Source organism: Cotesia glomerata, linkage group LG8 (genome assembly GCF_020080835.1).
Source record: "Cotesia glomerata isolate CgM1 linkage group LG8, MPM_Cglom_v2.3, whole genome shotgun sequence".
NCBI classification, from domain to species: Eukaryota; Metazoa; Arthropoda; class Insecta; order Hymenoptera; family Braconidae; genus Cotesia; species Cotesia glomerata.
The window spans coordinates 11,679,338-11,701,766 of NC_058165.1; the positions used below are offsets into that span (position 1 = coordinate 11,679,338).

The window sequence follows — 22,429 nt, forward strand, 5'->3', positions numbered from 1 at the left end:
TGCGGCGTCGTGATGACTGCCATTCCTCGTCCAGTTTCTTGAATCTTCCAAGAGCATTGACCACACCGGTTGTTTTGGTCTTTATCTCCTTGTGGATATTGACCTTAGTTTGGACAAACTCTTGCAGCTCAATGGTTAGCTTCTCAAGGCGCTCCAACGCTTGCGTTCTCTTCATGTCAGCGCTTGCTTCAATCGCTGCTTGTTGAGCATGAAGCCCGTTTCTATTCATGTTTGTTTCCTGTAACTTACTCATTCTTTTTTGATTTACCAGCGCATCGTACGGAGTGGAGCGGGTTGCCATAACTAGGAACGGGTGTACCCTCGGAGATAGTACTCCTACCCCAGTTCCCTGAGGCCTAGCCGACACTTAGCCAGTCCCGGAATACACGGACGGACTAGACTCGCTCGGAGCGGTGAAGATTCCGATCTCTAACACTCACTGCGTACTTCCTGATCAAGGCCCGAAGTGGCTGGCTCCTGATCCACTGCTGCAACTTACACCTCGGTAGAGCGAGCTCACATCAGCCGTGGCCTGCATCGTCGGAAACTACGATACAGGTTCGGGTCACTCCCAGTGGGTCACAGCAGAGAACGATCGTCTTGTTAGGTCAGTTAGTGCGACCAACCCATTAAAGGGAAGTTTTGTCCACGGGAGCGTATTTTGTTTGGTTATTTTGCTTGGCTCCTACCCGCTGTACCTCATCAACTAAGAGATTAAGTGTCATCCAAGGACAGCGAGCGTTCTCCCATCCGCTCGGGGAGACGCGCCCGGTAGCAGTATCTCTTCTGCCCCGAGTGTGTGTGTGTGTGTGTGTGTGTGTGTGTGTGTGTGTGCGTGCGTGCGTGCGTGCGTGCGTGTGTGTGTGTGTGTGTGTGTGTGTGTGTGTGTGTGTGTAAGTATGTAAACCTCTTATAACTTTTGAACGGTTGAACCAATTTTATCGCGGTTGGTGCCATTCGAAAGGGCTTCGCTAAACTTAAATTTTCTGTTAATTTGAACCGATTCAGACCGATAGATTTTGAGAAGTTTGGGGAAATCTCAAAAAAATAGGAAAAAAATTAGGAAAACGGTTGACCCTGAAGGCCATCCCTGCAACTTCCCGCTAATTCCACACTTAGGCGCTTAAAATTGCACCAATGACGTTTTTGAGCTCTTCGAGCTTAAAAATATAATTTATGGGCTATTTTGAGCTTTCCAAGCTCAAAGAGATTGCTTTCCTATGCTTTTGAGCTCTTCGAGCGACGAAGGAGGACATTCAGACTGCCCTGAAAACGGAAATTGGAGAAACTTGTGAAATACCACTAGGGGCTATCAAAATCCGTAAGGCCTACAGAGGTACGCAAACGGCTACAGTGACACTACCAGCAGCTGCAGCACAACAGCTACTGGAAGGAAACGGCAAAATAAGGATTGGCTGGGTCAACTGCCGATTGAGAGCAACAAAGAGACCGATACAATGCTTCAAATGCTGGCATTTTGGATCACAGTGCAAAAGTGAAATCGACCGATCTAAGCACTGCATAAGGTGTGGAAAAGAAGGACACAAGATTGCTGATTGCAAAAATCTTGCCAAATGTGTATTATGCGCTGATGATCAAGGTGCGCAGGACGCTACCCACTATGCTGGCACATACAAATGCCCGGTTTTCAAAGAGGCACTCGAGAAAATGACAAATAAACGAGCATGAAGATACTGCAGCTCAACCTCAATCATTGTGAGACTGCGCATGATTTGCTCATACAAACCGTGCGCGAACTAGAGCTAGACTTAATACTGATAGCAGAACCATATAAACATTTGAGTACCCAACCCTGGGAATCGGACAGTACCAACAAAGCTGTCATTTAGTCCTGTGACAAATTACCATTCCAGAAGGCAGTCAACAACAGAGAAGCCGGATTTGTAGCAGCATGGGTAGACGGAATTCGTTTCTACAGCTGCTATGCCCCGCCGAGTCTTTCTTTCGAACAATTCATCGATTTTCTTGATCGTCTAACCGAAGATGCAAGGCAACACTTTCCCGTAGCAATAGCAGGTGACTTCAATTCCTGGGCAGTAGACTGGGGCAGCAAGTTCACCAATGCACGAGGAAAGGCTTTACTTGAAGTGATGGCCACACTAGATGTTGTCCTCCTTAACACTGGTGAGACACCAACATATTCAATAGGAGAGGCAAGCTCTATAGTGGATCTTACGTTCGTCAGCAGCAGTTTTACGAGAGGAAGCTATTCTTGGGTAGTTATTAACACCTACACTGCCAGCGACCACTACGCCGTCCTTTGGGAAGTATCAACTAGCCAGAACCCTCGAAGAGCAACCAGACAAACTAACGCAGTTGGATGGAAAATGAAAGCTTCTGACCCAGCTACTTTGATAGTAGCCTTAAATAGCGACCCGACTACCACAAGGAGTGCTGAAGAGAAAGCAAAAGAGCTAATGAAGAGGGTGACCCAGGCTTGCGACGCTTGTATGGCCCGAAACGTGGCATGAATCATCGGTCTTCGGTACACTGGTGGAACGATAACATCAGCGCTCTTCGTAAAGAGTGTTTTAAAAGAAGAAGAATATCTCAGCGTGGCTACCGTCGACCTAACTCTGCAGAACTTGTGGCAGAGTACAAAAACGCCCGTCGAGAATTGAATAGAGCCATCACGGATAGCAAAAGACGCTGTTGGAAGGAACTCTTCGAAGAGGTAGAGAAAGATCTGTGTGGCAGACCGTACAATGTGGTCGTGACTCACCTGAGATGTCATGATCCTTTAATTTTTTCAAAATTTTGAATACTCGAGGCAAAAAAACTACTTGATGGATCGATCTGAAAATTTACAGGATTTTCATGGGTACATTAAGGTGTAAAAATCCCCGCAATGTCTCGGTTCTCCGTCGATATTTGTTAAGATACAGTCGATTAACCAAAATAATGAAAAAAGTCACTTTTTTTAACTTTCTTCAAAATGGTATCATACATCGATAAGATTTTCTTTTCTAAAATTTTTTCATGGGATATTATAGGGAATTTTTTTAAATTTTCAAAACTGTTCCTTTTTTTGCTGTGCGACTATTGGTTGCAGAGATATTGATGGTTAAAGACAAAAACGTCCTTTTTTGTCTAATCTCGGATATCTCTGCAACAAATGGTCGTATCAAGTTAAACAAGAATGCAATTGAAGTAGAGCGAAAAAAAATCGAAAATTTGGAAAATTTTTATTTCGCTCTATTTCTTTAAATGATGTAGAAACCGTGATTTATAAAAGTTTTAGGCTCCAAAATCTTAAAACTAGAATCTCGGAGCTTCAAAATACATTTTTTATTTTTGCGATACGATCATTTTCCGCTGAAATACAGCCCGTCAAAAATCTAAAAAAAATTTGCATTTTTTTTATTCCCTTAATTAATTTTTGTGAGTAGTGTATATGGGGTATTTCATACTAAATCGGCCACTTTTTTAGGTCAACCTCTCCAATTTTTTTGAAAATTTTTAATGTTTTTAACACTGCCAAAAGACACTGTCATAAAATTTTTCAAATTTTTTTGACCACCCGTTTCGAAGATATTGATTTTTTCCAAAATTCAAATTTTTTTTTTGAAACAGCTATAACTTCGCAAAAAATACAGCTACCGGGGTCCCGTTTTTTTTTCAAAATTTTATTTTTTTAATGCTTTTTTAAGAAAAAATACCTCTTTGATCTTCACTGATTAATTCCTATTTTTGTCAAGTTTTAAGCAAAAAAAACATTTTTTCGAAATGTATGCCACCTTCGATTTTTTTGAAAAAATTTTCAAGAAAACTTGGACAAATATAGAAAGTTTTAAGACCAATCCGATCACGGACCGACGTTTCGTTCTATTTTTTTTCTTAATTTAAAAAATTTTTTTTCTCTAAACTATATTTTACGATTGACTTTCGCCGATAAATCCTTTTACAGTAGTTCCTTTTACACCTAAAATTTTTTTTCAAATATTTTGCTTTTCGGAGTGTACTATTTTTTTGAGTTGTTTTGTTGTTGATTTGATTAATTTAAAGAACTATCAAAAAGAATTTATAAATCGTCTTTACAATCTAAGGATGGATAATAATAAGTCAACTTGATTCGTATTTTAAATTTAAAGTAACTAAAATTATTTTTTTTTTTACGCTTAAACAATTTATGAATTTTGAATTCAGTTGAATTCGAGTATTGTTTTACAGTCACGCTTCCATCTTGATTAGGTATTACACAATGAAGTTTTTGAGTTCCTTTTACAGTTACTCTTCTGTTAAATCGATCTTTTAATGCTTCAGAAGCATTATTATAATCTTCTAAAATTGAAAATTTTACAGTGATGTTTGAAATAGTATTTCTTTGAGAAGCCTATTGAAATAGTTTCAGTGGTGTTGTTATTTGATTGTCTACTATTAACTGTAAGGATGTTCGTTGATTGTCTTTATAAAATTGATTATGATTTTGGAAAAAAACATACACGGCAACAGAATCGTGGTTATTAAAATCCGATATTATGACTATGCTTCTGTAAACTAATTCGTCTCCCTCTTTGAAGTATATTAACACTGGATAGATAGTAGCTGTGTTGTTGTTCCAATGAAATCCTGAAGCAACGTTTTGTACGATAAATGCATAATTTTCTGCGAAATCACAGACAACAAGTAACTTTCTGTCTTTTAATGACATTTTTACAAATTTCATATAACTCGCTTGTTCTTTAGCTATAAATGCGTGTGGTAGAAGTATTCATAAGTCATCACTGAATCGTTCAATGAATTCATCAGCAGAACTGATCATCGTTTCCAGACTTGTACGTGGTTTTGATACCCAATATTTGTATGAAATGGTGTCAATTTCATTTTCATGAAAAATGTCTTGTAAAGTATCCGTTAGTGCATTTATTCCTGGACAAGTCTTGCATGTTCCAAAATAACACTCTGGTGATTGAGCATTACATATAATAGAATTGAAGCAATCCGTGTAGTGATTTAAGGGTCTTGTCGAGTTAGAAGTTAGTGAACTTAAATTTGAACCTTTAAGAAGTAAAAATAATTTATTATACGACGTAAAACAATGAAGTTAAGAATAAAATTAATTTACACTTACCAAGCATTAATAATTCCATGTTTTGATGCATTATGCACACACAAACTGTATGCGTGCCACTGCTCCCCGCTAACACACAATATTTTGGGCGCAACGGAGCGAATTTTGAAAACCCAATTTTGCTTTCAGAATAGTTTTCCCGATATTTTTGATACAACTCTTTCAAATTTGAAAGAATCAAACGTTTTTGTACAGGTTCTCGTTTACCATCATCATTTCGAACAGAGATACAATCTTTCATCCCGGGCATATTAACACTGCATTCATCATCATTGTAAAATTTGATAGTTTTGGATTTCAATTCATCTGAGAGTGAACGACCTGATGATAGAAAATTTTTGATGTGTAAAAAACAATAGACAAAAAATTCAAAAGAATCGAAATAACGTGCCTAATTTAGATTCAAGTTTTGACAGTAAACCTTTGGTTTCAAGCAAATTTTTTGCTACATTTACCATAGGTCTTGATGTATTTATAAATTCAGAGATTCTCCTAACACTCCATTCTTTCGGGAACGATGTTAAAATTTGTATTTTTTCAAATCTTGTTGTGTCGTCATGGTCAAATTTTCTTTTCAATTGTTCTAACAGGTTTGAAAAGTCTCTGTCAGAATCTTCTAAATTTGTCAGCGCATTAACCTCAAGCCCAAACGTGCTTTTAAGAGTTTGATAAATTTTAATAACTTTGTCATATAAGAATCGTGCATCACTCAATTTTCGAGGAGCTATTGGAGACTCATTAGTTCATGCTTTTTGGAGACTCATTAGTCATACAGTTAGTTGTGTCTTTGTTTGGCACATACATTACTGGACACTGGCGCTCTCTCTCTAACAAATAAAGAGACGTTATTTTTAATTAATAATTAATTATCTATGCGGTTAATTGAAAAATGGCTAAGGACTTTTCGTCTCAGAATTATTTTATTCATCAGATGGTACAATGGCGTCCGTTACTTCTGGGACACCCTGTATATATATATATATATATATATATATATATATATATATGCTATATATATATATATATATATATATATATATATTAAGGTGTGCCAAAATGTAACTCCCGTGGAGAACCTTTTAAAATTGGAATTTTTAGTTCCGCTTTTAACAGGGGCTGTGTTTAGGCATTTCCTAAGATATTTTAGGGGGAGACGATGTATTTGATTTTCATAGAATTTTTTAACAGAAGCTTAGTTTGGGCGTTTCCGGTGAAAATTCAAAATTTTGCCGGAAGTGCCCAAACTAAGCTTCTGTTAAAAAATTCTATGAAAATCAAATACATCGTCTCCCCTGTTATATCCGGCGTTGCCTCATATAACACACAGGGTCTCTCCCCTTCGACGAAAAGTGCAACGCTTGCACTTTATAAATTTCGGCAATCACTCGGACAACACCTCGATTAAGAAATGAGCACACTGTCCACGTTCTGTCAAATTTGCAACTTTAGACCAATAACAAAATTTAACTCCCTTCCGAAAATCACGATCCGGGTGTATAAAAAACCACCAAACACCACGGATCAAATGTTCAGTCTTTTATTAAAGAATACGAGGGAAGGTATCCTCGTAGAACCCGTGTGGGTCCTTATACCGCGTTACGTATAAGGCAGTATACAGCACTCGGTCGCGTATACAAAAATCTAAATTCATCTCAATCCGATTTTAATTTCTATCTTCTACGAACAACGACAAGTGTGCTTTTCGAGCAGTATCGAGGGCCCCGTGGTCCGTAGTGATATCCTTCTCTAAATTATAACCGTTCGATCTATTAGTTAATTAACGGCGGATCTAAGTATCTGCCGGAATCGTTACTCTGTTCACGAACTTATTTAATAAACATTCTAAACTGTTAAAACATAATTTTAAGTGTATAGTTATAAGTGAAGTAGTGTACACTGAGTGCGTCTCGCCCATAGGGCAAATAATTGAATAAACTATAAAACCCAGAACTTCGAGCTTTACTTCATTCTAAATTAAGATCCTGAACTTCCTCCACTACACCGATCTACACCACGACAGAAGGAGGAGAAATCAATCCAGGACCTACCGATCAGACAACTCAAATTCAAATCAACTAGAAAAATCATAAAGGACGACTGTGAGTTCAGTATTTGTTATCGACTTCCCTTTAAATTCGCCGTTGGAACTCCTGGTTACCGGGAGGCGTTCGAAATCCACGATAAAAATAAAACTCTTGTAGCTTGTCTACAAGAGAAAATCTATCTAAAAACGTGTCCGAGCTTCCTCAAGGCCCACTCTACCAATAATTATTTAATTATAATTAATTCGGACATAAAACCCCCTAAAATATCTTAGGAAATGCCCAAACACAGCCCCTGTCAAAAGCGGAACTCAAAATTCCAATTTTAAATGGTTTTCCACGGGAGTTACATTTTTGCACACCCTAATATATATATATATATATATATATATATATATATATATATATATGTCGGAGATAATATCGAGCTGGGTTTTTCCAGAGATTGGAAATTCCCAATATTTTAGTTTGTCTGTTAATTTTAAGCAAAATTGTAAAGCATAGAATATTTAGATATTATTTACGACTTAAGTTGATTATATTTTTTATGGTTATGACGATGGGCTTAAGTCCGGAGTGACAATGGTCACCAAACGTAGCCGATGTCACAGGATAGAAGTAAAAAGTATATAGTTAGAAATATCGACAGACAATGAGGGCTGTCGAAATATTTTTGAGTGAATAAGTACTTAGGGTACTTGGAACGGTAGTTCTCGTTGAGCATTGATCAAGTAAAGATCGCATACATCCTGCTGACCCCGGATTCGTTCTCGGTCTTATTTCCCCAACGTCTTTAACTGTTATATCAATCGTAGTAAAATATTTGTAATTAAATTTATTATTTGTACGAGTTAGTGTACGTTATATTCCAAATCAAAGTCTTTGTTATATTTGATTATTGTGAAATAAATAAAGATGGCTGATAATGATCCAAAGGACTCTAACAATGCCCAAACCACTCTTCCTCCGACATCAGAAGTGGGATTCTGGATCAGCTACGGGTTTTTCTCCTAATCAATTCCAGTTGCTAATGGAAATGCAAAATCGGAATTTGATAGAGTTAATGAAGGTTGTAACAAAACCAGTGTCCACTAATCGCAATATGTCTTTGCCGAAGTTCAATCCTGAAAATTCAAGTGCGGATCCAGCTGCTTGGTGTTCAACCGTGGATATGTGTTTCGCGGAACGTCCTCAGGAGGATAGTGCACTTATTATCGCGTTAAGTGAAGCTCTTCAAGGATCTGCATCTTCGTGGTTATCTCAAGTATGTTATCCTGGGATAACGTGGACTGAATTTAAAGATCTCTTCATCGCGAGATTTGGTGGACTAGAAACATCGGCGGCCACTTTAATAAATTTACAAAATAGTCGTCCGAAAGATGGTGAGTGCTTGTCTTCATATTCAAGTCGTCTATTGGCGTCGCTTTGTTCAAAGTGGAAAAGTGCAAGTGTCGAAGAAATCGCGGTGTCTGTTGTACTCGCTCATCTTTCACAGTGTGATACGCGTCTTCAACGTTTATCATTTACGACAGATATTAAATCATGTAACCAACTCCAAAATGAATTGAAAGCCTTTAATTATGCAAGAAAAAGGTCGGCTCCACACCAAGATGATCGTACGGAGCCTAATTTTAAACGATTTAAATCGTTGTCATCGATTAAGTGTCATTCATGTAGAAAATTAGGACACAGAAGTGTTGATTGCCCTTCAATTAATAAAGGAAAATCAGAACGAGCATCTAATAGCCAGGTAGCCACTAGGCCTACCTCACAAAAATCCGTTGTTACCTGCTTCAAGTGTGGCGTAGTGGGACACGTTGCCTCAAGATGTCCAACATTAGCGAGTGGAGGTTCAAAAAACAACGGGAATGGTAACAACAACGAGCGTCGTGTGGACATCTGTACGGTAGCAGCTCCATCAGGATCATTGATCCATCGTGGTGAGTCGTTTTCATTTTGGTTCGATTTAGGAGCGGAATGCTCATTAGTTAAAGAAAGTATTGCGACTAGGATCGCGGGGAAAAGGGAAAATAATTTAATAATTCTTAAGGGTATTGGAAATGTTAGTGTGAACTGTACGATACAAATTTTGTCTGAAATAACTATTAATAGCCATACGTTAGAGATACTTTTTCATGTTATTGCAGATGATTATTTAAAATGTGACGTATTGATTGGTCGTGAAATTCTTGGGCAAGGATTTGATGTAAATATAACTTCAAATAATTTTAGCTTATCTAAAAGTAAACTGATTAACGCATGTAATAAACTCGAATCTATTAGTAAAATACATTTTAATGATATTGATACTGACGTAATTAGAGATGATAAAGAGAAACTCATTTCTATTTTAAAAGAATATACCGATTCATTTATTCAGGGGTTTCCAAGTACTCGTGTTAATACAGGGGAGCTTATAATACGTTTAGTTGACCCTAATGTAACTGTACAAAGGCGACCGTATCGTCTTAGTGCTGAGGAAAGGCAGGTAGTACGGGACAGAGTAGATGAATTATTGAAGGCTAATGTTATTCGTCCGAGTTGCTCTCCGTTTGCAAGTCCTATATTATTAGTTAAAAAGAAAGATGGTTCTGATCGTTTGTGCATCGATTATCGGGAACTGAATGCTAATACAATAGATGATAAATTTCCTTTACCTCTCATAGCCGACCAAATAGCGCGACTTGCTGGTGCTAAATTCTTCACATGTTTAGATATGGCCAGTGGATTTAACCAAATCCCTGTTGAGACAGAATCGATTGAACGGACAGCGTTTGTAACGCCTGATGGGCAATATAAATATTTGACCATGCCATTCGGGCTAAAGAACGCACCCTCTGTCTTTCAACGTGCTGTTATAAAAGCCCTAGGAGAACTTGCATATACATACGTCATTGTGTATATGGATGATATTATGATTATAGCTTCAACTATCGAGGAAGCGTTAGACAGACTTCAAAAAGTAGTCAGTATTCTCATTAAATCCAGATTCTCTTTTAATTTTTCAAAATGCTCGTTTCTCAAAACCCAAGTACAATACCTGGGCTATGAAATTTCTGCTGGTGAAGTCCGTCCCAGCTCACGTAAAATCGAAGCCTTAACTGTCTTACCTGCACCGAGAACCGTAACTCAGTTGAGACAATTCATCGGTCTCTCTTCTTACTTTCGTAAATTTATTCCAAAGTTCTCACAGGTAATGAAACCCTTATACCGTTTGACCTCAGGTAGCAAAAAAAATATTGAATGGACTGAGGTACATGAAAATATCCGTCAGAAAATAATCTCTGTATTGACTAATGAGCCTGTACTAATGATCTTCAATCCGAACTTTCCTATAGAGTTGCACACAGACGCTAGCTCTGAAGGCTATGGGGCTATATTAATGCAAAAATTTAATGGTTCAAATAGAGTTGTCGAGTATTATAGCAAAGCTACTAGTTCAGCTGAGTCACGATATCATTCATATGAATTAGAGACTCTAGCTGTATTTAACGCAGTAAAATTTTTCCGCCATTATTTGCATGGTCGGCCGTTCGTAGTAATTACGGATTGTAATTCGTTAAAAGCCTCTCAGAAAAAGGCTGACCTAACACCAAGGGTTCACCGTTGGTGGGCTTTCTTACAGACTTTTAAATTTGATATTGTGTATAGAGAAGGTAAACGAATGGCTCACGCTGATTTCTTTTCGCGTAATCCTGTTACAGAACAATTGCGTAGTAATTCAAATAAAATTTTACAGAAAAGTATAAATTTGATGGAAATTTCCGATGATTGGCTTCTTGTTGAGCAACGGCGTGACCCAAAAATTAGTAAGATAGTAATTGATTTAGAAAATGATGAGATTGCGTCCGATCTTGCTAAAACTTATGAAGTACGGTCAGGGTTACTCCACCGAAAAATCCAAAGGCGAGGTAAAACATTATGTTTACCTATTGTTCCACGTGCTTTTAGGTGGTCGGTAATAAATCATGTACATGAGTCAATTATGCACTTAAGATGGGAGAAAACACTTGACAAGGTTTGCGAGTATTACTGGTTTGAAGGAATTACGAAATATGTTCGTAAATTCATTGATAACTGTTATACTTGCAGAGTTTTCAAGTCAAGCTCAGGCAAAGTACAAGCAGAGCTTCATCCTATTCCTAAGACCAGCATCCCTTGGCATACAGTGCACATGGATATTACAGGTAAATTAACGGGTAAAAACGATTCAAAAGAATACGTTGTCGTGTTGATAGATGCTTTTACTAAATCTGTTTTATTATATCATACTCGAAAAATAGATAGTGTCAATACTATTAAGGCTCTTAAAAATGCTATATCATTGTTTGGCCCACCGACCCGTATAATTGCGGATCAAGGTAGATGTTTCACAAGTAAAGAATTTCAAGAGTATTGTAACTCACAAAACTCAAAATTACATCTTATAGCTACGGGTTCAAGTCGGGCTAATGGCCAGGTAGAACGCGTAATGAGTACCCTAAAAAGTATGTTTACTGCAGCCGAAACGAGTGGAAACTCTTGGCAAGCAGTTGTAAATGAAATTCAATTAGCAATAAATTGTACTACTAATCGAGTCACTAAAGCTAGTCCGTTAGAGTTGCTAATTGGAAAAGTAGCTAGACCTTTTGGAATGATAGTTGATCAAGACGATAAAGAAATTGATATTTCTGACGTACGGCAAAAAGCGATTGATAACATAAAAATTAATGCGAAATATGATAAGTCTAGATTTGATAAGAATAAAGCAAAGATAGTTTCATTTAAAGTAGGAGATTTTGTGTTAATTAAAAACGAAGAGAGAAATCAAACAAAGCTCGATCCAAAGTTCAGAGGTCCATTTGTGGTGACGGAAACTCTCGACGGTAATCGTTATACTTTAAAGTCTTTAATGGGTAATAGAACATATAAATACTGTCACGAAAACCTGAGAAAAATGCCTGAGTCCCATATTCCTAGTGAGTTGGATGCCTCTGATGATCAAGAAGTTGTTGATCAGGAGAGCAATGAAGACTCTGAGACAGAGTCAGAAACCACCAGGGGAGAGACTCAGCACTAATGGTAGATGTAAGGTCGCACCACTTGCTCCAAGCTGTAGGTCGTACAAGCAAATCTAGAGTGATTTGGCTAGGGTACGACGGGCCAGTTGGTGAGGTGGCGGGGGCCAAAGATTAAGTTCTAGGCTGCACTATCTGCGCCAGTCTGTAGTCGCAACTGCAAACTCAGGGTAGTTTGAATCAATTTTGTTTATCAAGATTGTCAGGGCGCGAGGGCCAGCTGGTGAGATGGCGGGGGCCAGAGATGTTGTAAGCTGCACTACATGTGTCATATGTGGTTGACAATGTGGCGGGGGCTTAAGGTGTACATAGTTGAATACTATGGTGATACACAAGTTTTCTGTATATGGTATACAGTAGCAAACCATTTTGAGTGTTAGAGGTCTATACCTGTGGTGGATATGGCTTGTATTCAGTGTGAACGGAATGGTGGAAAGGTATTCTCAAGGAAACACGTAGCGTAATAAAGGTGGTCGAACGTTTTTGTCATTCTGATGAATCTCTGGACATAAGTTTTTAAAAAAAAAAAAAAAAAATTGACACGGTTTGTAATAACATGTTTACAGATGCACCCGAGGACGTGTGATCGTCAGGTTGGCCGTGTCGGAGATAATATCGAGCTGGGTTTTTCCAGAGATTGGAAATTCCCAATATTTTAGTTTGTCTGTTAATTTTAAGCAAAATTGTAAAGCATAGAATATTTAGATATTATTTACGACTTAAGCTGATTATATTTTTTATGGTTATGATGATGGGCTTAAGTCCGCAGTGACAATGGTCACTAAACGTAGCCGAGGTCACAGGATAGAAGTAAAAAGTATATAGTTAGAAATATCGACAGACAATGAGGGCTGTCGAAATATTTTTGAGTGAATAAGTACTTAGGGTACTTGGAACGGTAGTTCTCGTTGAGCATTGATCAAGTAAAGATCGCATACATCCTGCTGACCCCGGATTCGTTCTCGGTCTTATTTCCCCAACGTCTTTAACTGTTATATCAATCGTAGTAAAATATTTGTAATTAAATTTATTATTTGTACGAGTTAGTGCACGTTATATTCCAAATCAAAGTCTTTGTTATATTTGATTATTGTGAAATAAATAAAGATGGCTGATAATGATCCAAAGGACTCTAACAATGCCCAAACCACTCTTCCTCCGACATATATATATATATATATATATATATATATATATATATATATATATATATATATATATATATATTAGCTGTTACCCGCCCGCTCCGCTGGGCGCTTTATAGAATTTTATTTTCAAATCTAGATTTTAAATTTAATTGGAGTATTGTTTTGACTTGCACAGATTCCAAATTACATCAAATTGGCCTGTATCTTTTATCCATGTGATTATTCTAGCTAAAATTCATTGTTACTTTCAATGTGCAATCACTATAACATTCCCGTGGCATTCTTCCTATGACCCAAATTTTACTTTTTGTATTTGAGTATTTTAGTTTATTTTTTATTAATTACTTAAAAATTAATAGAAACAATTATTGTTATTAGTGCGGCGATTATTACTTAATTATTGTATTTATTTAGTTAATAATTTTATATTATTGTTACCGAAGGTATGATTAAATTAAGAAATTAAGCGTGTGAGAAATTATTACGAAGCCGAGCGAATTAATTGTAAAAGAAATTAAAAGACTGGGCAATTTATTCTAAGTTCCGAACAAGATTTAGTATGGAAAATCAACGAATGGATATATAATGAAAGAAATTGCGATTAAAATAATAAAGAATTGTGAATTTGACGAAACGAATGGATAGAGAATGAAGGAAATTACGATTAAAATAATAAAAAATTGAGTTTCGAAAATAAAAACTTAGAATTTGGCGAGACGAATGGATAGAAAATGAAGAAAATTACGATTAAAATAATAAATAATGATTTTTGAATGCTAGTTCGAGGGCACCGGACAGGTGTCTAAAACGACCCTTCCGGTTCATTACAAGAGAGTTGGGGGAAAAATGATAAACGCCAAAATTTGGCTCGATAAAGCAAGCAGTTCTTTCTCGGGAGAATTACTTGGGCGAATACTCTTCACCAAGTAATTCCAGAGGATGATACTCTACCTGGAGTCTGACCAAGGCCCAGGTAAGTATCCTGAACCGACCGGATGAAAGTGATACTCCCCGTACCGAAGCCTTCAGCTGAGGTACGGTAGGTGATCATAAGCCGTGTAGGTGGGGGCGAAGAGGACACTCTCCATTCGCTCTTGGGGTAGAGGTTTAGGCCCAGGGGTGACGGCTAGTCTCCTGGGGAAGCGGGGAACCAGCTCTTGACAGTTAGTTCGCGATTTTGAACCGCGAATATGTGTGAAAAGAGTGTTCTAATATATTGTTTATATTGTTTAATTTGTTTATATTGTTTATATCCTTTGATTTATTTAAAATGAAGTGTTTTGTTTATATTTTGTTATTGATAATGTAATCCCCGTTTATGACCCTGGACTCCGGCGAGCAAATTTCGAGCCGGGGACAAATAAGTTATAGATATTTTTATAATTTTTTAAAACGTGGACGTTACATTCCAAAAATGAATATTAATTGATACGAAGAAAAAAATTTTGAAATGAGCATTGATAGTCTTAGTTAAAGTAATTGCAGGTCTTATACTTGTTGTAAATTATCTATACTTGTTTTTTACGAATTTTCTTAAAATGAGTAGCCAAATTTCTTTTTTTGCCCTCCGGGTGGAAAGTGACAACTTTCGTCCCGCTGCGCTAAACAAAGTTGCCGCTTTTCGCCTTCGTCGGACAAAAGAATAGTATATACTACACGGGAAGTAAATAAGAAAGCCTCCGATCACATGTTTGTTGACCTCGGCTTCGCCTCGGCCAACAATTACATGTGATGTAAGACATTTCTAATTTTACTTCCCTAGCTGTGTAATATACTATTCTATATCTTGTGTTTAGAAAATGCAATGTTTTTAATCCGTTACATTTTCGCGATTTCGTAATATGAACAATTTATCGGTTATGTGTTCAGCAAAAATAAAATGTTTGTAAAATTCTTAGTCCGTTGACTGAATAGCTACATGTAATGTTAAATTTTGGAAACGTTACAATGACTTTTTTGCCGCTGCCAAAGAGACGACTGTTGTAAGAAAATATCACTATTAAGTAAGAAAAATATTTAAATCTGTTGACCTTGAAGGCCATCCCGGTATTTGCCAGTTTCTCTCGAGATTCTATCAAATTTTATATTTGTAGGAAGTTTATTTGAAGAATATGAATTTTTTGACAATTATTATTCCCGCAATCCTATGTGGGGGAGGAATTCCGTAAGATCCTATTCGAGATGATTTATACATTATAAATAAAAGATTCTAACAAAAATTTAAGTCTATAAAAACTATCGATTGGAAATGAGAAATTTTCATTGTTAACGCCCCTACAATCCCTTTTGAGGTTGGAATTTGATAAAATTTATTCTTAGCTGAATTGGACATCATACACGAAGATTCTCACCGAATTTGGAGTCTATAGAAGTTACAGTTTGGAAATGAAAATTTTAGATTTTAACACCCATCTCCGCAATTCCTATCGGAAGTAGACTTTATTAAAATCCATTTTTAGGTGATCTCTACATGAGAGATAAAATATTTCTACCAAATTTACCCGAGTCGAAATTCGAGTTCCGTTTTATCCGTAATTTTTTCCCATCTCAATTTTACGGTCAAAACAGACTTGGCGCTGTAGTGATAGCTCATTTAACCTGAGCCTGGTTTCACCGTAACTAGTGGAGTTTTCTCCCATACCACGATTACGGTCAAACCAGGCTTGAAATTATAATAATAATAAATAATAAATTAAATTTTAAAATACTTAGGGGTACGGGTTCAAATCCAACTGAAATCCCATTATTTATTTTTTTTTGTTTTAATCACTGCAATAATAATAATTATTATTATGAATAATAATAATAATTATTATTATGAATAATAATAATAATTATTATTATGAATAATAATTATTATTATGAATAATAATTATTATTGTTGTTATATCCGGCGTTGCCTCATATAATAAACAGGGTCTCTCCCCTTCGTTGAAAAGTACAACGCTCGCACTTTATTAATTTCGGCAATCACTCGGACAACACCTCGATGAAGAAATGAGCACACTGTCCACGTTCTGTCAAATTGCAATTTTAGACCAATAACAAAATTTAACTCCCTTCCGAAAATCACGATCCGGGTGTATAAAAACCACCAAACACCACGGATCAACAGTTCACTCTTTTATTAAAGAATACGAAGGAAGGTATCTTCATAGAACCCGTGTGGGTCCTTATACCGCGTTACGTGTAAGGCAGTATAAAGCACTAGGTCGCTTATACAAAACTTCTAAATTCAATACTATCTTTCGATTCTTTAAATTATATTTTCTACGAACCGCGCCAGTGTGCTCTTCGAGTTGTATCGAGAACCCCGTTGTCCGTAGTGATATCTTTGTCTAAATTATAACTCCTCGATCTATTGTTTAATTAACGACAGATCTAAGTATCGGTCGGAGTCGTTACGAACTCATATAACGAAACGTTCAAAACCTTAAAATATAGTTATAAGTGAATAGTAAATAAGTGAAACATTGTGCATTGAGTGCGCCACGCCCATAGGGTTAATAACTGAATAAATTATAAAACCAGAACTTCATGTGTCTTACATCATTCTAAAATAAGATCTTGATCTCCCTCTTCTACATCGATCTCTATCTCGAGACAAGGAAGAGAATTCAGCACGGTATCTACCGACCAATCAAATCTAATTCAAGTCAGCTGGAAATAACGCAAAGGACGACTGTAAGTTCAGAATTTGATATCGACTTCCCTCTTAATTCGCCGTTGGAACTCCTGGTTACCGGGAAGCGTTCAAAACCCACATTAAAAATAAACTCTTGTAGCTTACCTACAAGAGAAAATCTATCTAAAAACGTGTCCGAGCCTCCTCAAGGCCCACACTACCAATAATTATTTAATTATAATTAATTCGGACACAACATTGTTATAAAAAATAAGTAGAAGTAATTAATAATAACTGTCGTTAACATAAAAATTTGTAACTAACAATTATTACAATTACTACTATCAAAATCGTTTATGAGCACAAAAAAATATATACATTAATTTTGTAATAAAAAAAACAAAAATGAATGATTTCCTAAATTTGGGAGAGTTTTTTTTTTTGAACAGGGGTTATTTATTGTCCAGTTTGTACAGATTAAGGAGTAAGGAGATAGGAGGAAAGGATTACTTATGATAATTTAACCTAATACGCTTCGTAAATAAAGAAATAAATAAAAATCGCTTTGCCCTAATCGAGAACCGAACTCAGAACCTATCGCTCGCCAAGACTTACGCGCTACCCGCATCGCTACACGTCCGATTGGTAAAAAGCGAATCTCAGTAGTCTCATAAACTTTTTAAATGATGCGTCTTGAAATGACTAAGTTCTGGGTGGAATCTGAAAAAGAACTTTACGGGGAAATTAATTAAATGAATAATAATAATTTTATTATTATTTTTATTTTTCATTATTATTATTTATAGACATTCAAAATTGAAATTTAGTTTCCCATTCTCAATTATTTATCTTATACTTCTAATTTCAATTGTAAGATTCGGTAATTGCTTATTTTCACGGGGTGTGAAATCAACATGATTAGATTATTTTCTATTTAATAGATATTTTTTTTTTTTTTTTAGAGTAAATCTAAAATAGAAAAATTTTTTTCAAAAATGTTTTCAAAAACAAATTATGAAAAATTTCAAATTTTGGGTTAAAAAAAAGTTTTAGCAAAATATCGAAAAATTGATAATTAAAAAAATTTTTTTTTTCTACTTGTAAAATATTTTTTTTTATCAGAGTAAATCTAAAATATAAAAATTTTTTTTTAATTTTTTGAAAAATTTGAATTTTAGAATAAAAAAAAATATGAAAAACGTCAATTGTTGGATTAAAAAAAAACTATGAAAAAATATTGTTACGTGTGAGCCTACACCTGGTTATTTACCTGTCACGTAAACAGACCTCCGGACTAGCTCAGCGTCTCACTGAAAAATATTTAGATGTTGATAAAAGGGTGGGTCGCTCAGTGAATGAAGAATACTCGTGAATTACGGTACTAATTGTTTATTGGGCGTCCCCAAAGCATGGGAGTTGCCCGAAATGGCCCTGAGAGTCTCTTTTACAAACTAATTCTATTTATGAAAGCAAATCTAATCCAGTACAATAATCCATTTGATGCAATACTTTTGATTCTATAACTGAGAGAGAGATGGGACAGCAACGAGAATGAGAGTCTTAGGAGACAATTAATCACGATGCAAGACAACTCGGACTCGACATAGATTCGGACAGACTGAACGACTGACTGATTACAAGAGGCCGCTCCTCCTGAAGGTCCCAGGTTTATGTAACCTCGGTCGCGGATGCCGCCAAACACCTGTATCACTGCGCGGAACTTGTATTATTCCGCGGTTGAACTCAGATTATTCCGCCCTGAGGAACTAGGTGGTTATTGTCAAGTTCCCTAGTCAGCAGAAAATGGTATCAAGGCGCCGAAAGCGATTCCCTGTGCTAGAGTACCTGTTCCCTCGGTTCCCATGAGGAAGCGTCTCCTCAGCAACACGTGCAAGCAGCGATTCTCGGTAACCAGAGTCAGGCTAGAAATACAACGGAAATTCGGTGTCTAATTCAGGTGGGCAAGTTGGCCCATCGATTTATAGAAAATATATATAGAATATCATAATATTGACGGGAGGGTAGGCCCACCCGTCACAAATATCAAAAAATTAATTACTTTTAAAAAACGTAAAATTAAACAATGACCTGCGATTCTTATATATTTTAAAATATTTTGCAGTGAAAATATGTGAACTAAGCTGAATTTAGAAAAGAATGATATTTTTTTTCCAAAATTCAAATTTTTGAAAAAAAAACCCTTCTCTGAGATTATTATTATTATTATTATTATTATTTCATTTTTAATTTTTAAATGTCAACTTTTCATGTTTTTTATTATTTTGAATTTTCGCGCCTAAGAACTACAAGATGGCAAGAGAAATAATAATAATCAACAAGATGACAAATATAGTAATAATATTAATAATGATAATATTATACTCCTGGAAATTTTTAAGGTCAAAACAGACGTGCGTACGCCTGTTTTAACCGTATTTATTCTCCGATACCGTCTTGTACGGTCAAAACAGACTCGATATTCAGCGGCATATTAGACTTTAAAGAGTTGGCACATTTTACGGTCAAAACGGGACTCGAATTTTGACTCGGGTAGAGTTTTTAAAAGCTATATTTTGGAAATTAAGATTTTTTATTGTTAACACCCACTCTCACGATCATTATTGGAGTTGATTCATTGCAAAATATATTCTTAGATCATTTCTTTATCACATATAGAAGACTTCGACTAAATTTGGAGTTCATAGGAGCTATAGCTTGGAAATTAAAAATTTTAATTGTTAACACCCACCCCCGCAAACTCCTGTGAGGTATCTCAAAATTCGTTTGTATATTATTTCTACATCTCTTAGAGAAAATTCCTACAAAATTTGGGGTCTGTAGGAGCTATAGCTTGAAAATTAGAAATTTTCATTGCTAGTACCCACCCCTGCAACCCTCTCTGGAGTGAGATATTGTAATATTTGTTTATAGATTATTTCTACAACTCTTACAGAAGATTTCTACCAAATTTGGAGTCAATAGGACCTATAGTTTAAAAACGGGAATTTTTCATTGTTAACGCCCCCGCACCCTCCTTGTAGGTAGAATTTCATAAAATAGCTGACCTCTACCCAGCGAAAGGAATATTCCTACCAAATTTCGAGTCTCTAGATCTCATAGTTCCGGAGATATCGTGATGAGTGACTATATCTGTAGAAAGTCTCCGATATATATATATAGAAGAAAAAGATTTCATTTTGGTATTCCAACTTTATAGTTGATCTATAACGCTAGTAAATACGTTCGTTTCCTCAGTTTCAACTTATCGCATATAGCAGATTCTAATCAAATATGGAGCTTATATGAGCTTATAGGACCTTATAGGAAATTTAAAATTTTCATCGTTAAGACCACCCCCGCAACCCCCTGTGGGGTAGGATATCGTAAAATTCGTTCATTAATTATTTTTACATCACTTATAGAAAATTTATACAAAATTAAGAGTCTGTAGGAGCTATAGCTCGGAATTTTTTAATTTTCATTGTTAATGACCACCCCCACAATCTATGTTGGGAGCAGATTGTCATAAAATCCGCTCTTAGGTCATTTCTAAATCACATATAGGAGATTCCTACTGAATTTTAAGTTGATAGGAGCTATAGTTGTAAAATGGGAATTTTCCATTGTCAACGCCCCCGCGAACCCCCTTGTAGGTGGAATTTCGTAAAATCCGTTCTTAGCTGACCTCTACTTGGCGAAAGGAATATTCCTATCAAATTTCAAGTCTCTACGACTTACGGTTCCAGAGATATTGTGATGAGTTAATATATAGGTGGAAATCTCTTGTCTAATATATGAAATTCTCGTGTCACAATGTTCGTTCCCATACTCCTCCGAAACGGCTTGATCGATTCTCATGAAATTTTTTATGCATATTCAGTAAGCCTGAGAATCGGCTACTATCTATTTTTCTAACCTCTAAGTGATAAGGGGTGTTCACCCTAAAAATTTTTTTTTTTATTTTTTTTGGAAAATTTTTTTTTTTTTATTTTTTTATTATGTGGCATCAAAAATACATACAACTCTAAATTTGCACTTTTTTATCACCAACCCTTGCTTTTTAATAGTCATTTTCACAATTTTATTATTTTCTATCCCGCTCGATAACATCAATTATTATCACTTGGTAAGTTATCCCCTCCATGTGTCTAACGGTGTCACTTCTCACCCTGTAAACAGCACGGAGTAGGGATGTTACTTCTACAGTTTTCGGCTATTATTAGTGTTTATGCTCAAGCGTAGTAGTTGAACATTTTTACTATCTCAGTGTAACTCTCATATCAAATATATTCTCAAGTAACTTTATTATTTATATATTAATAACTAATATTATTGAATATAATTAATTATTAATAACTAATAAAATTATTAATTTTGAGTGTAAATCGCACGATCAGTTAATTAAGTGACTTACATAACCTCTAAAATACTCAACACGTGTCACGAGTTCCCGCAAACAACGGCTCAATAGCCGTAAGTATACAACAACTCAATAGTTGTAAGTATAAATTATTTTTTACGTTTATTATAAAATCAAAAATTATTCTTTCTTATTTATAACGAAAATATTGTTGGAAATGGTGAAAAACGAATTCGGTGAAAGTTAGATTTTTATTACAATTGGGAAATTTTTTTTTGTGTTTACTTATAAGAGCTCTAACTTCGACAGAATTTTTTTTTTTCACTATTTCTAACAATATGTATTTTCGATATAATTAAGAAACATGTATATTTATTGTAATCGATATATATATATATAGGAGACTTTCTATAGATATAGATAGTCACTCATCACGATATCTCTGGAACTATAAGACCTAGAGACTTGAAATTTGGCAGGAATATTCCTTTTGCCAAGTAGAGGTCAGCTAAGAACGGATTTCACGAAATTCCACCCACAAGGGGGGTTGCGGGGGTGTTCACGAAAAAAATTCATATTTTTCAATTATGGCTTTTAATAGTTCAAAACTTGGTCAGAATGTTTCAAATTACATTTAGAAATTTCTTAAAAACGAATTCTGTGACATTCCACCCCCCTGGCGTGCCCGTGCGTGGGCGTCAAATTAAGAAAAAATTCGTAAATTTCAATCTATAGCTATTAATACTTTGAAACATGGCCAGAATGCTTTTTTGGCGTTTTTGAGCTGTTAAGAATAAATTTCATTAAATTCTACCCCCACATGTCCGTGCGTGGGCGTAAAATTAAAAGAAATTGTACCTTTTAATCTATAGCAGCTAAAGGATTGAAACTTGGCCAGATTGATTTTTTTGGAGTTTTTGAGCTGTAAAGAATGAATTTTATGAAATGCCACCCTCACAAATCCTTGCGTGGGCGTTAATTGAAAAATTATAAAATTCAATTCCTAAAGGATAATAAGAAGGCATTAAATATAAAAAAAATTAAAAATTTTTATATAAGGTAAAAGCCCTAATAGATGATCATGTACCATTATATGATCACTCTA

The 22,429-nt window shown here is 35.7% G+C and overlaps 1 protein-coding gene across 1 annotated transcript; it reads right to left on the reverse strand.

The window, feature by feature from the left end:
* Positions 1–4,399: 4,399 nt before the first annotated feature.
* Positions 4,400–5,826, reverse strand: LOC123270799. The gene is made up of 3 exons (XM_044736951.1): positions 5,484–5,826; positions 5,093–5,413; positions 4,400–5,019 (listed from the first exon to the last, which is right to left on the reverse strand). Exons 1-3 carry the CDS (start codon positions 5,548–5,550, stop codon positions 4,733–4,735), a joined length of 675 nt encoding a protein of 224 aa, XP_044592886.1. The 5' UTR covers positions 5,551–5,826; the 3' UTR covers positions 4,400–4,732.
* Positions 5,827–22,429: the final 16,603 nt, after the last annotated feature.